At 43.4% G+C, this 17,397-nt stretch overlaps 1 protein-coding gene across 1 annotated transcript in view; it reads right to left on the minus strand.

Moving 5' to 3' along the window:
- UBXN7 (UBX domain protein 7) overlaps positions 1–17,397 on the minus strand; it is a 1,247,298-nt gene that overhangs the window by 207,045 nt on the left and 1,022,856 nt on the right. Inside the window, exon 8 of the mRNA XM_069618093.1 lies at positions 4,981–5,108. Within this exon, the coding sequence (XP_069474194.1) occupies positions 4,981–5,108 (128 nt within the window). The remainder of the gene's footprint in view (positions 1–4,980; positions 5,109–17,397) is intronic.

The raw sequence follows: 17,397 nt of genomic DNA on the forward strand, positions 1-17,397 counted from the left end.
CTGGACCATCTTCCCCCACTGACTGTATTCTTCGCCGCTACAAGAACCAAGTGCCTGGGGCCGAGCAATCCGTAGTCAAGTAAACATCTGAAATCCGCCTAAAAGCTCCAGGAGTCTGCTAAGGACCCTCCAGAAGCAGGATGACCAGAGCTCTAGTCCCCCTCACCAGAGTGCAGAACCCAAGGAGTGAAGGAAGCCCAAGCGGTATCAGAGATCTGCAACAGTGTTGCTTACGAAGCACTGAAACCGCAAAGTGCCGCTAAAACGAAAAGAGCCTGTAGCTGCCGACGGCCTCCCAAGTACCGCCACAGGAGCCCTCCAAACGTCGTCCCTCTTGTCCACACAACTGAGGCTCAGGAACATGGGGTTTGCACCACTGTAGCAGGAAAGAATCCAGCGGGACCACTCTTCTACAAACTAGAGGTACTGTTTAGACTCGGGGTACTTACTTCATTGTCTTTTAGCTGTGCTTTTCTCGGTTGGGAATTTTTAGAGTCCAACTCTCTGTCCACAGGCTTAACAGCTTTTGACCCTACAAGTGATTTTCTAAAACTCTCTGTGTGCAAGACTTTGATTCTAAGAAGTGCCTCAGTTCCATAGACTGTTTCAAATGGACTTTGGCTGTCCTGTCTCCCTGCAGACTCTTCTAGCCCATTGACTTTGAAATTGTTTGTCCTGCATAGGTGGTAACATGTTTTAGACTGTTACTACTGGGAAAGGCTTGTCTAGATTTCATTGAAAGATTTAAGTGTCCTCACATATTGTGAGAACCTGTTTAACCTTTTCCTTCCTTAAACCTTTCCTTTCTGCAACCGCAGAATCTGCAACGTATAACTAGTGTGATAAATCCATTACTGTCCGTATGATTGAAGTCACCTCAGGGTGTAGGAATTGTGTAAGAAGCATATCCAAAGATTATCCACCAACTTGTTCTGATTCTGAAAAGTAATTTTAAAGTATATTTACATTGTTGCATGAATTGCCTTGTTAAAGAACGCTTATTTAAAAATCGATGTTAAATAAATATTTATAACTGAAACCTTGAGTGTAAGTGTTACTTGGCTACTTGTATTCACGGATTTCATTTGTACAGCTCTACAGCTCACATTTACCCCTCTTGAGATATGCCTGGCGGCTCAGTCACACTATCAACTTGTGTAGTACAGACCTATACCAAATGGTGGGTTAGCTAATACCAAGCAGATAAGTGTTGCGTAGTCTCACACAGTGTGACTGCACCAATTCTTACCAAACACAGACGGCCCCAGGACACCTCAGATGCAAAGAGGACTAATGCCAGGACACCTCAGATGCAAAGAAGACTGATTGCAACCAGAGTCAACAGGTTTAGGCAGTGACGAGCAATCTTCCAGGGACGAACAAAAGATCAGGATCCTGCACGGCATCCGTTGGTGCAAGGACACTGAAAATGCAGGAGCAGGTGTCTTGTACAAGTTGAAGATCCTAGATCCTCCAAGTTCCAGGGATGCACTTGGAACGCTGTAGCGAGGTAGCCTAGCAGGGAGCTGGTTGGTCCAGGGACATTTCATATGTACCATGTAACTAAGTTATTGCAAGTAACAGCGCCTCAATGCCCCTCGGCTGCTTGCGCGCTATATAAATTTAAATAAATAAATAAATTTAAATAAATAAATACATTTTCAAAAGCTCTGCAGGCACAGATCCCGTTAGGAAAGATGTTTCTTCTTTAACTTTCCTTCCATAGTTTTCTATGGAACCCCATTATTTTTGCTTGGTTTTTTATTCTGTCCTGACTGACAGGAAGCAAAGCCTTCAACTTTACTTCTTTTTGCTTATTGGTTATGGGGAAACTGACTAGTCCTTCAGACCGTCAGTGTTGGGAAAATGTGTTTCCATTTTGACAGGGCTTCCATCTTGCAGTAGCACCCGACCGGAAAAAGCATTCGAACCCGCGATCCCTGGATACCTCTTACCCAAACTAAGGACTGAAGACCTTGCTCCCAGCGACGCCAGATGATCCATTGTGACCACTAGGAAAATGGTATTTGTAGGGGTTGGGGGTCGAGTAAGCATACATGTGCCCCACCCCCGCATCCTTCATAGGATAACATTGGGCGCAAAGCCCTTTATCTACCAACTCCCTCTAACCTTTGGTCATCGAACCTGGGTTGTATCCGGCCCCTGCGGTTGCCTTTGCTCTAGAAGAGAGGCGAGGTGGGGGACGGGGGGGACTTACCTGCCTTCTGACAAACTGTTATTGAACTTTTAAATAGTTTTGAACCGTTTTAAATCACCACCATTAGCCCATTGAAACCCAGTATAGAATACCTTCTGTGGAGAAACCTTGTATTGGAACCTGGCACTATGACCCATACATCTTAGGGCTGGACATCTTAAGTGTGACTGGTGCCAATTTTTTGACTGACATCTGAGTACTTACCTGGTTAGTTGAGTGAGGATTGTAAGTGAACCTACTGATGAATGTATATATTTGTTTTTTATGATTTTGTGTGCTAGTACTACCTACTAGTTTAATTTCTTTGTGGGTTCTCAAAGGCCTAAATGAACAACTTTATTTGTATAACGGACTGTAAGTTGAATTGTGTGTTCTGCGTTGACTCATTTGGGCCACTGACCACACTCGCACTTTCCTGAGACTAAGCCTTGAATGGTTCTCCACACTACCTTGATTGGGTTTTGGCTAAACTCACAGTCTCCCCGTTGACCCTAACTAGGGTGGCCTTCATCAATGATGCCCACCACTGTTGATTTTAGAAATCCATCTCAACACCCCTCTGCTACTTTAACCTTTACTGGGTTTGGATAGTATTCAGTGTCTCACTGTTTACCATAATAGGTTGGCCTCCAAAAGTCAACCCCCAGGGCTGATTTTGGCAATCCATCTTAACAGCTGGTACAGACTCGATAACTGAAGCACCAGCACAGCTACTTTTTGTAGCATAAAAAAATGATCCTGCAGAATTTACCTGAACCATGGTGGGAGAATTTGAGGTTTCTCTAGCAGTAACCACACAGTGTCCTTCCTTTATTGGGTTCAATACTAACTTGTTGGATGTAATCCCCTCCTATGCAAGGGCAAATGATGTTTATTCCGCCTCTGCAACCCCCCCCTCCAAGAGAAACATGGGAGAAAACCTGAAACTGAGTCCGAGCACGAGCAATGCAATGTTGGCAGTGTGATGTGGTTATAGGGGTGCAGTCTCATTCTGGTGAACCACCCTCAGCTTCATTTGTTCATAATAGAGAATAGGAAAGGAGCATCAACTGGAGGCTACTCCACATTGCTGGTATGGCCTCCCTCTCCTGACAACTATTTTAGAGTATATGGTACTCTAAATGGCATTAAGGTTTAAAATACAAAAGTGCAAGCGAGAAAAGTAAAAAAACACAAGCATATATCTGCTGTCAGTAGCCCATCCTGGACCAATTGTGTCTGTAACAACAAAAATGCAAAAGAAAAAGTTATAGCGACAATCTGACAGTCGCCCCATAAAAAGTGAGCAAAAGCAAGGTAAGTAAAGCCGAGGGCTTTAATTACCTCCAAGACGTCCGGTCAAGATACAGATGGCAAATATATAGGTTGTTCCATTGAAGTCTATAGGATGAAAGCACGAACAACAACATCTTTAACAGTTTGGCTTCTTGATTTGGAAACAGCCGAAGCAGTTCAGTGCTTAGTTTGGTGCTCGTTAAGGCTCAAGGGCATGAACTGTCTGCACGCCTGGCACCGATCTTCAAAGTGGTCCTCTGGAAATTTGCTCTTACACATGGTGTGCCTCCTTCTATAAGAACTTGTAGCTACACGCGAGGCAGAATTGAAACTGGGTGTTCTCAATGGGTGCATCGAGACGCGAGCAGACCTGTGGGAAATGTGAGAGAAGGGAATAGACACATTCTAGAAAAGTCGATCAGTTTAAGCAGAGCTTAACCATTGGCTAGTGATAATTACAATCTTGGCGAGTTAGAAATGGCGGCGTGCTATGTGCATGTGTAGAATTGAGGTGGTGAGTGAATTTTAATGGCTGGCTAGAAGCTTGCAACTTGAAATGTGTACCCGCGGATGAAATAAACACAACCCCCCCACCCTCCCCCATCTATGCATATGAATGTCAGGATTCAACCAGATTTGATGAATCTGGTTCAGGGACCATCACTTGTTTGATGTCAAGAGGCTGTAGTTGGCCGGTATCGAACAAAGCATCAGAAAACCATCTATGACAATATTCTTCACTCTGCGTACATGTGGCCAACCAATGGAAGAAATGAAACAATCTGAGGACGTCAGCACACAAAGGATCATGGGTTCATGTACACTTAGGATAGGGATAGGGTCACAGGAAAGTCTGCGGCAATGTTCTCCCCCTGCCCCCCAAAAAGAAGATGTCATACTACAAGCCAACCACTGCATGGCCTATTTGGGGCATGTGAATCTAAGCAAAGCAGCTGTACAATGCACAGACATGCATAAATATGTACATAATTGTGTTTTACAGTAAATATTCTTGGTATTCTTGAGTTTCGTCCGCTAACTGTGGTTAAAGCATAATAAATAAAATAAGTGTATACATCCGTATGGAACTCTATTTCTAGGCTGTCTAGTGTTAACAGCACTTGCACAACATCTCTCATAAGTCCGCCTTGATGCATTGCTTATGGGACAAGGAGAGAGTTTGGTTTTACTAAGTGTGAAAAGCCCTTGTTTATTGACTAGGGTGGCCTCTCAGAACCCTTCCATGTGTCTTATTCTGAAATTTCTTCTAACACTTGTGCATATATCTACCTTTACATAGTACTCTATTGCTTCCTAGATAGATGTGCTATATAAATACCTTAAATACATGCATCTGTTGTCAAGATATTGCCCCATTTGATCAGCTGGGAAGCACATCACAGCTCAACTGCCAGCGTAATCACTGTGCTTCACCGGAATTAGTTCAGAAAGTGTCCTTCCAATGAATGCACCAGCTATTTACTCACAGCGCATACACGTTTCTTCGGCGGACTGTCTGAAAGCCCATCCAGTTGTCCATGCTCACCCAGGAACCCAGTTACTTGCTCCAAGAATGAGTTGACATCAACCTGGTGCCACTCCACAAGCTTTTGACCTGATAGAAGAAAGGGAAAAACAGTTTTTAGTTTAACTATTTCTATTACGCAAGCACATTTATATACAAAAAAAATAAGAAATTGGACGATGGAACTGGTGCTCACTATATTCTCTATTACTGGGTTCCATAGTAAACCTACTTTAACTTTTTAAACCCTTACTGATTGGTCTCTCTATCGAATCAGAAGAGGTTCTGAACATGATGAAAGGATGTAAAAGCTTGAGAGCTCCGAGGTCCAACAGCCCAACAAATACTACTTAAAATATTTGATTGGCAAATGCTCCGACAGTGCCATTTAAAAGTTTAGCGCTTCGGAAAGATGTTCCCACCTCCTGGCAAACTGCCCATGTAGTGCCTATCTACAAGAGATGCGCAAGGATTGATACGGACAGTAAGATCTTTGCATCCCTCTTGCTAGAGCACCTTGAAGAGTGGGCAGTGGGTTCACAAAGGTTGTGTAAAATGCAGACATGATTTCCAAGGGGTTACTCAACCAAAATCAATGGGATTGTTGTTAGGACAATCTAGGAGTTGGGATGGGCTGACTCTGTGAGGTCCACTGATGTGGCATCAATAGACCTATCTGCAGCATTCAATCGAGTCGTTCATAGGAGGCTCTGGCGGAAGTTAGCTTTATGGGGAATGCACAGTGCCCTGCTCAGCCTTATTGAGGGTATACACAAGAGCACTGGTATTAGGGTCCGACTGAATAAAGAGGGAGATATGTCTAGAAGAATTTCAACTGAATCGGGTTTGTGGCAGGGGTGTGTTTTGGCCCCATGCCTCTTTAATTTATATATATCTGACATGGATGAATCTCTGCTTTTACGCCACCAAACTTCCACAGATCGTCTATGCAGAGGATTTCCTGCTTTTCGATAATTCTCGAGTTGGGATGCAGAGGCTGCTGTCCTAGTTCGCGGTTTATGTGAAGGACAACAGTCTCCTCATGAATCCTTCCGAAACTAGAATTCTTGCTCTAACGAGAGGCAGGAAACAGTGCAGCAGTATCGTTTTTTGTTAACACTGCCGTTAGATGCACTTCTAGTATTGTTTATCAGGGTTACCACATCTCTGCTCAACCAGTGAATAAGAATATTCGCCAAGCAAAAAAACAGAAGGCTTCTGTTTTATTAAATCAGTTGGTTAAGATTGATAGAAAATTCGGGCAGTTTTCGATCATACCTGCTATACATTTTTATGAGGGGAAGGAAGTCCTTAAATTATTTTACGGATTGGAACTGTATGCAGTAGTTGCCATAAAATGGCTGGATTAATTGGAAGCTTTCATATGGAGACGTGTTTTGAATATCCCCTCGCGCCTTGAAACACTTGTGTATAGGCACGTTATAAATGCCATATCATATCATATGCTGTACCAATAGCAGCTGTAAAATTTTAGTTGGGAATACCCTCACTAAATGTCAGAGTCCAAAGGAGACTGTTGTCATTACATCGAACCATAATCTCTCCAATTGGCAATTCTCTGTACGAAGAAATGAATAGATTCATGGATTTTAAGGATGCTCTGCGTGGTGCTTCAAATTACGTTGCTCTGTTAAGAGGGATGTTTGAAGGTATACTGTGTGATGTGAATGTGGACCGGGAGGTCTTAATCAGTAACCCAGATAAAGTAAAAAATGCCCTTTAAGACAAGGACTGGGCAACCACTATAGAACGATTTCACGAATACCCGTCAATGAAGCACCTCTCCCATGAGCACAAAGAAAGAGGAATGAAGATTTTCCAGAGTAACTTTAAGAAGTCTTGATTCTATTAAAGACACAGAAGCGAGCATTATGCTTCTCTTTCTTTAATTCAATATTAACAGTAGAAGCTCAGCAGCAAGATTTTAGCATGTCAAAGTTCATAACAAAACGACTTGAATATGTGCTGAAATCCTGAAGTGAAGAAATGTTCAGAAAATGTCCAAAGAATGGTCCAAAGTATGTGGGAGCTCCTTAGGAAAAAAAACTCAAATTTCCCATAGACACTTGAAACAATGAAATATGGCCACCCACCATGTGACCCATAACAGCCAATCCAATGTCCTCTTTACCCTTCAAATGACTGCATCATTTCCTCCACTTCCTCTTTCTACACTACAAACTGTGAGATCAAAACTGTAAACTCATGCTGCAGAACTACTAGCCAGCTGTCCCTGCTGCCCTAAACTGTCTCTCAATTCAAGAGGACTTATCCAACGCTCCTGCCGGAAAGATAAAACATCAAAGGGTTACTGGGTGAGGAAATATAACCCTGTATCAGAAATGAGGGAGGGAAAAATTCAGTAAAGGTGAAACAACTTAAATTCTTTACAGAGAACAAACGATAACGTTAGGCAATACCAGGTTAAATATCCCATGTGCCCTCCCACTTATGCATGTGACTGAATTTCTTTACTCGGGTGGGATAATGCTCGCCTCTGTGTCTTTAATAGAATCATGACTTTTCTTAAAGTTATTCTAGGTCAAGACCGGAGGCTCACATTATGCTAGTTTAAAGCTTACTTACCACTACGGTAGCCAGTTGCACCACCGGTTTCAGGTAGAATTGTTTGAAAATCGACTCTCCTGCCCAGTCAGCCATCCTCATGATGTCCTCTAATCTGACCTCCCACCTGAAAGGCTTTGGACGCCATAGCGCCCCTGACTGTGTGGGCGCCGAACTGAGTGATATTTATCCCGGCCTGTGCAAGAATCCATCGTACCCAGAGAGCTAGGGTAGGGGCAGAAACAGCCTTGTGTGCTTTGCAGAGGGATACCAGTAGCTGACCTCCATTGTCAGCCCTACGGGTGGAAGTCACATCCTCCTAAGCCTTGAGGCATTTTACTACACATAACTGCTCACCAAATGCCGGGTATGAGATCACTCATTCTGCACACAAGGTGATGCACAGCGGCGGGGAACCCTCTACGAGGTTGTTCCAGGCTGAAATCGTGGAGCGGTAGGCGTTCACCGTTCTGTAAGCTAAGCCGCGCTCTACTGTACTGGCAAGAAAGTTTAGAATCCCTGCTATAGGTGCTAAAACTGGAGAGAGGCCCCGTCCCAAGCACCAGAGCGCCCATACACCCCAAGAGTTTGCGTATCTCTTGGATGTCACAGGACCCCAGCTCACCTCGATGAGGCTGAGAGCTTTGCATGAAATGCCCGGGGCCCTCCTTCTCGCCCTGAAATCCTCCATATGGTCAGGGAGCCGAATAAAAGGAGGGGATGGGATTCCCCGCTCTGAGCCGAAAGCAGATACCGAGTCTGGGGTAGTAGGATTGGAAAATCCAAAGAAACTTCCAGAAGTACTGGATACCAGGACTGAGAGGTCCAAACTGGGTCTACGAGAACTAGCTCTGTTTGCTCCTGAGGGACCTTCACCAGGGTCCTCGTTATCGCAAAGGGGGAAAGCGTAAGCGATCCCCTCGCTTCACTTCTGAAGGAAGGTGTCCGTCGCGGCAACTGCTGGGTCCAACCTCCAGGGTGAGGGGATCAATAGCTTTTCCCGTGTCCAAGGCATCTTCTGAGCGGTCCAGAATTTTGGCGAGTGGGACGGTAATATCCAAGACCTTGCCCTGGCAGGACGTCCAGGCCTTGTTAATCCTTTTTTTAGGATCTATTCTGTTTTTACCAAGGAAGGTGATCATTTTAGCGTTGAGCTCGGGGGGGGTGAGCGCCACCTTCCCTGGAATATCTAGGTGGGCATTTCGCCCACAGCTTGGCTCAGACTTCTTTATCTAAGGGCCGGCAGGAGCCTATCCTTGATATAGTCAGTAGCTCTGGATGATGGGGTGAATCAAGTCCTCTGGGACAAACATATGTTCTGAAGAGGACTGCTCGTTGGATCTCTGCTTGTGAATGGGGCCTACCATATTACGCGATGTGCTGGGCCTCGCCCAGTCATCCCCGTCCTCAGTTTGAGGTGATTATTCATCTTCTGTACCCTGTTGACACTCCTCCGGGCTCGAGGGTCTGTCACCCATTTTGCTCTCCTCCGGGTCAGAGGGTCTTGAGGCAGAAGGGTCTCCTTCCTTTCCAGAAAGCCTTTTTTAGCCTTGAGAAGGTGTCTGAGATAGCAGTTCTGGATGGCTCTGCCATGTTTTGGGGGGGGGAGGGGAGGGAAAGGGGAGAGATGTCTTAGTACTGCTTGTCCCACCTGAGAATCAGACCTAGAGTGTGTGTCTAGGCAATAGTGTTTTGTAAAGGTGTGTACAGAACTCCAGGTTGCCGCTTTTCAAATGGACTCGAGAGGAACATTTGCAATAAATGCTATGAAAGGCCCAGTGCCCCGAGAAGTGTGCTCTGGGCTTGAAGGGCAGATCTCTCTTGGCAAGCGTGTAACAGGGTGGGAAGCAATTGACAATCCAACTTGAGATGACTGATTTTGAGACAGGGTCCCCATCTCTACCAGCCGCCACTGAAACTAAAAACTGTTTTTTTTTCCTTAGTGGTTTAGTTCTTTCCAGATAGTACATGACCACTCTGCGCACATCCAGTGTGTGTAGGCTTCTTCCCGCCACGTTATGGGATTCTGGAAGAAAGTGGGTAGTTCTATTGATTGGTTCACATGGAATTTCCATATGAATTTGGGTGGAAATTGTGGGCGAGTGCGCAGAACCACCTTACCTCTGAATTGTGACAAAAGGGTCTAGAATTGAAAGGGCCTGTAATTCACCGACTCTTCTTATAGAAGTGACTGCCTCTAGGAAGGCGGTCTTGTAAGTGAGGGTTGTAGGTCAAATGGTCGAATCTAAATGGTCGACAGGACAAATGGTCGACACCAAAAGGTCGACAGGTCAAATGATCGAATTATTTTTTTTGTTTTTTCACTTTTTGGGGGGGGGTCCCCCCCAAACTCCCTTTTTTTTGGCTAAAAACCCCTTTTTTTCCCTAAACGAAAACCTAAAAAAATATATATAACTAAAAAAAAAATTAGATCATTTGTCCTGTCGACCATTTGACTAGACACCGTAAGTGAGTGCTTTGAGACTTGCCTTGTGCATAGGTTCAAAGGGAGACCGCATAAGTCTGGTTAATACCACATTTAGGTCCCATCCGGGAGCAGAGTTAGAAATAGGGGCAATTAATTTGTTTAACGCCTTCCATGAAAGCTTTAATTACTGGGATCTTCCACCACAACACTTTTTTCTGGGACATGGTATAGGCTGAAAGTGCCGCTAAATGGACCTTCAGGGAATTGAAAACTAGACCCGAGTCTAGTAGGTGAGTCAGATAGAGTACAATATGAGTAGGAGAGCAGTCAATGGGATTGATGCTCTTGGAATTGCACTAGATGACGAAGCGTTTCCATTTATTCGAGAAGCAATGTCTGGTGTTAGGCTTTCTTGCATCTCAAAGTATATCCATGCATCTCCGAGGAAGTTGGAGATGCCTGAACGCTATGACTTCAGGAGCCAGGCCGCTAAATTGAGAGTCTGCGAGCACGGATGAAGTGTTTCCCCTTTGTCCTGAGATAGCATGTTGTATGGGCAAGGTAGTTTCGCCGCAGGAGAGAGTGACATCGCCATCAGATGGGAGAACTAGGGTTGGCGGGCCCACCAAAATCATGGTGGCTGGTTCCTTGAGCATCTTGTGCACAATTGTGTTGAGTGAGGCAGAGTGTTTGTGGAGCCTGAACTGTAAAGAGGATCTGCAGCCACAAGTGTTTTCTTCCTGTTCATTGTTTGGAGGCGGACTTTCATTGTCAAAAGCCCTCAACCAACGCAGAGCGTAGTGGAGTGAGGCAGAGTACCACAAGGTAAGAGACATGGACTCTGTGATCCTTCTTGTCTCACACTGAAAGCGATAAACAAACCTTTGAGGTCAGACCTCATACTAACATTACCCCCTTGTATTTAACAGCATAAGAAAATGCCAGGGTCACTGTTAGCAAGAGACACGTATCCGCAGACCCGGCTACATCACAGACTATGAATGTTGAGGCATGCAACTCCTCTCTTTCACAATTAAGTGCACACAGCGAGATGCCTGCCCAATTATCTCGGAGCCACGGATCTTTAGCACCTTCAATGGAAACCTACCTTCGGCCACGCCGTGGCTCCGGCGCCGTCTCTGCAACCAACCTGACTGACATGGTTGGCGGGGTTGGGGTCACAGCCCTTGCTTCTGGCCCGTGTTCGGCCGGTGGATTCGTGGTGGCGGCGGATGGGCTGGACGGAGGCTTTTCTGCGAGGGCGGGGGCTGCCCAGGGAGGCTGCTTGCGCCTTGCGCAAGGGAGCGGGGCCGTCGCTTGACAGGGGGCTGGGCTTGGCAGCCGGAACCGAGCCGGTGGAAAATGCTGAGGCTACTAGGGCAAGCGCGTCGCAAGGTGCGCTGTTTGAGCTCTCCGGCCAAAAACCAGAATGCACATAAGCAAGTGAAATAAATGTCTCACCGAATAGACAGAAAGCGCTGAATCACGAGGTAATTAATGTAATTGACACAAAGCCCCTTATCCATTTAAACCAAGTCGAAGGCTTGCGGAGCTGTGAAGAAACGCTAGTGAATTACATTGAACCTGTAACTTCCCTCGGGCTGGAAGGCTCCCTCCCTCAGGTTGAATGGCACGATGGCAGCAAGCTTCATGACTGCTCACCAAACCCTATAAAAGATCTAAAGAGAAACAATGCCCCAGTGCCAGAAGCTAATTTCATTCCGGCCGCAGACGAAGAAGACTCTTTCGACCACAGTGAGATGTTGAATGAGGCAAACAACAGAAGAAGTTTGCTGGCAGCCGCAGATCAACTGCTACGTGACCTAACATCACTTAACGAAACATTTCTGAGTAGAGGAGGGATGGAAAAACAAACAGTACCAACTGAAAATACCATGAAGATGAACACCACAAAAAATGTCAAATACACCTACGACATTGGTAGTACAAGGATGGCTTCTCAAGAACCGGCAGTGTCCCCCAGTGGCGCAATCAAACGGAGTGTGCGCCCAAAGGGATATCCTGACCTCACAAAAGAGACTGCACTACGTACATCAAACCAATCAACTGAGAGAAGAGGACATGGACACAGTACGGAACAATGCAAATTGTACCAGGGAAATGGAAGGAGACTCATCATCTGATGATTATTCATCTGACTCCTCTATAGTTAAAAGAGCTTTTCCAAAGATAAGAAGAGTTACAGCCAGGAATTTGCGACCTCCAAAACATGTCCAAAACTCGACAAGCTCACTAGCAGAAACGATCTGCTCCGAAATTACACCTAAAATATCATCGGCAATAACCATAGCAACCGCACCCCTTGTAAAAATGTACGAGCAATTCAACGGCAACTAGAGACGGAAACACGCTAATAGCTTTATTAAACACCAACATGATGAATTTGGAAATGGAAATGCACAAATCCAAATTGCAGACACATAATGACTTGCAACGTCTGGAAAAAGCAAAAACTTTACTAAAAGAGCAATTACGATGCTCAGCGGATGACCAGAAAACATTAGCCGAAGTCGCAAAAGAAGCATTGGTAATCCTAAAAAGAGTTCACCAAGACAACATGGTCAAAGAGAGAAGTGCTGAATGTACGGAAATGATGTCAATCCAACCAAGATTAATAAGGGATGATGCATGTTTACACTCAGAAGAATAGGATGTCAATGCATCTAGCTCTATAAACAAACGAAACACGGAATGTGCTTCGCAACCGCATGGGCCTATGGAGTCTAGGTCGATCAATTGTGCGGCGGAGCTGCAACCGCAGGCTATAGTCACTTTGATTCCCAAAAGGAATAATGATAAAAAAGCAAAGAGGGAAAGGATGTATGCATTATTGAGCATGAAGAGAAGAGAGCTGCATACACAACTGAAAAAGCCACCAACGAAACATCTACCAAAGCAAATACCGAGGCTAACAACATGGCAAACTTGCCTCGAGAAGATCAACCTTCAACTTCCATAGCTCCAACTGTCAGACCAGAAAGTAAGAAAGAAATTCACTGACAGGAAAGAACTCCAGCAATTATTCCATTTTCGAGCAAAAATCTCAATCCCAGGCTAAAGCTACGCAGAAGCACGGTAACAACCATGTAGGTAAGAAATGTAAAAAGAAAACAAAGAACATAATTGGTTCAAAAAGACTAAAATCACTAAACCTAACAGTGCACACGTCAGGGGCCATAAGCCAGCTTCCCCTCTGACACAACAGAGATCCCTAAAAATGAGCAATCGAGATGTCTGAAAGGAAAGATCATTAACGTAGACAATGACAGTGAAATAAGCGATGATTTCATGAACTTATCAACGTATGAAACAAGTGATGATGTACAAAATGAGCCAGAAGAAAACATTGATACAACGGCTGAGCCCGATGTGTGCACACCCGAATCCTTAAAAGAAAAAACAATCCCAAATTCAACCAAAACACATCCGAGAAATGCAAAAATTAAATCTATAAGAATGGTTGAAGTGGAGACCTCACCGGAGATAAATATGGAGAAAAAAAGAAGCGTCAATGAAAAACACCAAACAGCTTCTGTAAAATTCATGACTTTGGAAGAAAAGACTAATACAAGAAAGAGTGTCATCATCGAGGAATCTATCAGATGATGATGAAGTACAAATAATTTACTAAAAAAAAAAGGAGAACTCAAAGCCGAAAGGATTCTCAAGAATCTCTTACATAATCAGGCCAACAAGTCGAGGGTTGCTCGAATCACATCGGATGTGAACTGGCGAGGTGAAGTAACAACACACAGCCAACAAAAAAAACATCAGGAAAAGAGCTGCGAAAAAAAGATTGCCTCTAACTATTGTATCATGTTGGAGGGTAGTCACCACACTGAGGATGGCCTAATTTTGAACAGAAATAATGTCATGGAACCATTTCATCACATTAGTCAACTGAGACCAGCTTTATTACATAACCAATTGGGTTTTGTAATCACTGAAATGTCGACAGACAAGGACTTTGTGCGTGGCTGCTCGAATTCTAACACCGGCGACCTATGTGGAAAAAGTCTCATCGAGAGCGAGTCAAAAAAGCCAACACAAAAAGAAAAACTTTGTGCATACTTGGGATCTAACTCTAAAGCAATAAATGACCCTATGTCCGAACATGAAAGAGAAGAGGAACTGAAGTTAGCATCAAAAATAAAAATCACAATACCAAAAGGCAAACACCAACGTAAGCGATATAAGAAACTGTGAAACTGATGAAACCTGTGAAAAATGGAATTGGCTAGCAGGAGTACTTAATGTAAACAAATCGAGCTAGTGCCAAAGGATTAAGCTTGTTGAAGGAACAAAAATTGGATCTTGGAACACGATCCGACACACTCATCTTTTTCAGAACCAACCAAACGAGCTAACTGAAATGGATATTCTGTGTCTTCAGGAGACATGGCTGTCGAAAACGCCCATTGCAGCAGATTACGACATGGTAATGAATCCTGCAATTAAATCAATCAAGGGTCATTCAAAATCTGGGATGATAATTCTGGTAAAAAAAAAAAACAGTGGGTACCGAATCTTAGACTCATGAATATATCCACACTTTAACAATAGGTCATGACACTACACAATCGGGTCAACAACTAAAGCTGCATATAATACATTTATATTGGCAGCATAAAGCTACGGGGACCTGGGCTTTAATTGATGAGCTATGCAAGATAATTGATGCCATAATATCAACAATTGAAAGACCGAACATCATCCTGTGTGGTGACTGGACCGTTGACTTTGTGAACATGACTTCCAAAAGAAATGATCTCAATTAATCAAACCAAAAAAACAAACAAGACAAACTAGAGAAAATTGTAGATCATTGGCAACGAGAAACATGCTTGAGAGATATAAGAAGACTTAACAGGAACACCAAAAGGTGATATCCCTCCCAAACCAACCTGTTCTCAAGATAAACAACATTCTGTGTTGGATTACTTTTTTTTGTAAGGTAAAGCAAAGAGAGCTGTCAGCAATTTTTAGGCGATCAAATCGAATGATCTATTTATTCATAAAAAATATATAATGGAGGCAGAAGTGATCACGAAACAGCAATACATTGTCGACATAATCATGAATTAGTGAAGGTTCCACCTTGGATGGCTTGACGCGTTTTGAGGAAATTCCTCTTCTTCAGAAGCCTCTGTGGATCTAATGTTGAGCATGATATATACAGGGAGAGAGCAAAAGAGATATACACAGGTTTCTGTTTGACAGAAAATAACAAAAAGTGCTAATTCATTCAAAATGGACTCGCACGTGTAAAGTCCCTTGTAGTACAGAGACATAACTCAATATAACTGAAATTGCTGTGCTACCACATTTCTAAATCATCTATTATGCATTACTTGATCCCAAGCACTTCTAGTAGGTGTCAAACATGATAAACCCTATGGCATATACTTTACACATAGTCATCACATAGTTAACAGCGGAAGACAATAAGCTCAGAAATACCATAGCTGGACAAATGATAAAGGTCATATAAAGTTGTTTCAGACAAATTCCTTTTAGAATGTATAAAAGTACTTCTATCTAAGTGGATAAAGGTATCAAACTGGTAACTATAATGAAGATTGTAGATTGGCGAGTGCAAAAAATTGGACGTGCAGGGAACTTACGTCAATTCATGCAATGCTGAATAGGGTCGTGAATTCCTCGTGTTATCCCTCTTTCAGTGAGTAGGTTCACTATTCTAAACTGGGGACCAAGTTCATTCGCTCGGAGAAGAATGGCTAAGAGTACATGTACTCTTATAAAGGGAGTAGAAAAAGCATGTGCATATTCAGAGAAATGTAACTCCCAATACGTATATGATATTAAGCATAATTAGTGGGGACTAGTCGGTAAATAACACATGTAATGTACTGACCTAGTAAAATCCAATTATGTGGCAGATGAGCCTTCTATGGCGGAAATCAATTCCAAAGGGACATGTTTGCAATATCAACGCCGCGTTTGTAATGGTGGCCAGATGTGGAATACGGGCAAATCTCATTTTAATCCATTGCATAGTTTCGACATGGAAATCACAACCAAGAAACACGAGTTACGCAAAAACATGCGATTTGTGAAATCTCAAAAGAACATCTGTAACAAAGAAATAGTGAAGAAACTGAGAAATACCTAGAACAACTGGATTAAATCCCACAAATCAATCATGAACCAAACAGACACTGAAATCATGCAACAAAGCATGACAAATAAAACCTCTAAAGATTTCTGGGCTATCAAACAATACAGAAACACAGCAACAAGCCGTAACCAGTGTCATGGTAAGCGAAAGGCAGTGGATAGAGCATTACACCGATCTATTTAAAAAACAAGGAGTATATGCTGAAGAAAAGTTTGACAAAACTGATGCCTGGAACATTAACATCACGCGTGAAGACATTTCAGATAACATCAAACGACTAAACTCTTTGAGGGTCCCTGGCCTGGATGGGCTGACTAACTATATAATTAAACAGAATCCAGATGAATGGTCAGCCTTCTGAGAAGCACTGTTTTATGTCATACTTGCGGAGAAAAAATTACCAACTTCCTGGAAATCCGCTATAATCGTGCCCATATTTAAAAAAGGAACACAGTCCGAGACAAAAAACTACAGACCGATTGCGTTACTTGACGCAGTCGGAAAGATCTTTGCGACCCAGCTCCAAATCCAATTAACAGTGTGGATCAAGGAGTGAGGAAGCTACGACGTGAGACAAACAGGGTTTATAAAAGGTGTCCAATGTAACTTGAATCTATTTATCATCAATCTTCTCAAAATGGATGCCATTAAAAACAAGAAACCCATTTATCTAGCATTTGTGGACCTAGCACATGCTTTTGACGATGTAGATCGCAATCTCTTGTGGAAAAAAGAGAGCGAAAATATCCAGAGGGCCTTGTTAGCGCAATACAAGAACTATACTCCAGCACCAGTATAAAAATACGTCTGGATCGCAATGGCACCCTGTCTAAATCCATAACTGAACGGGGTGTGAAACAGGGCTGTCCACTTGGTGCGGTCTTGTTTAACTTCTTTATCTCAGAGGTGGTCCCCGCCCTGAGAAAAGTAAATTAATTTCCCCTGAAAATGAATGGTAACAGGATTGATTGGATGCTATACGCTGACGATATTGTTCTCGTTGATCACACCCCGATAGGTCTCCAACGGAAACTCACAGCCTTGCAGGAATTCATTGACAAAAAAAAATGTGGCCAAAAAAGAGGGGAAAAGAAAATGCAATTAAAAATCGGTGGAGAGAATCTTAAGCCTGTGAACCAGACTAGATATCTTGGTGTGATGGTAAGTGCAAGTATCAATGACGCCCCAATGGTAGATGCAATAAA

This window comes from Ambystoma mexicanum, chromosome 10 (genome assembly GCF_040938575.1).
Source record: "Ambystoma mexicanum isolate Mex_15411 chromosome 10, UKY_AmexF1_1, whole genome shotgun sequence".
Taxonomy (NCBI): Eukaryota; Metazoa; Chordata; class Amphibia; order Caudata; family Ambystomatidae; genus Ambystoma; species Ambystoma mexicanum.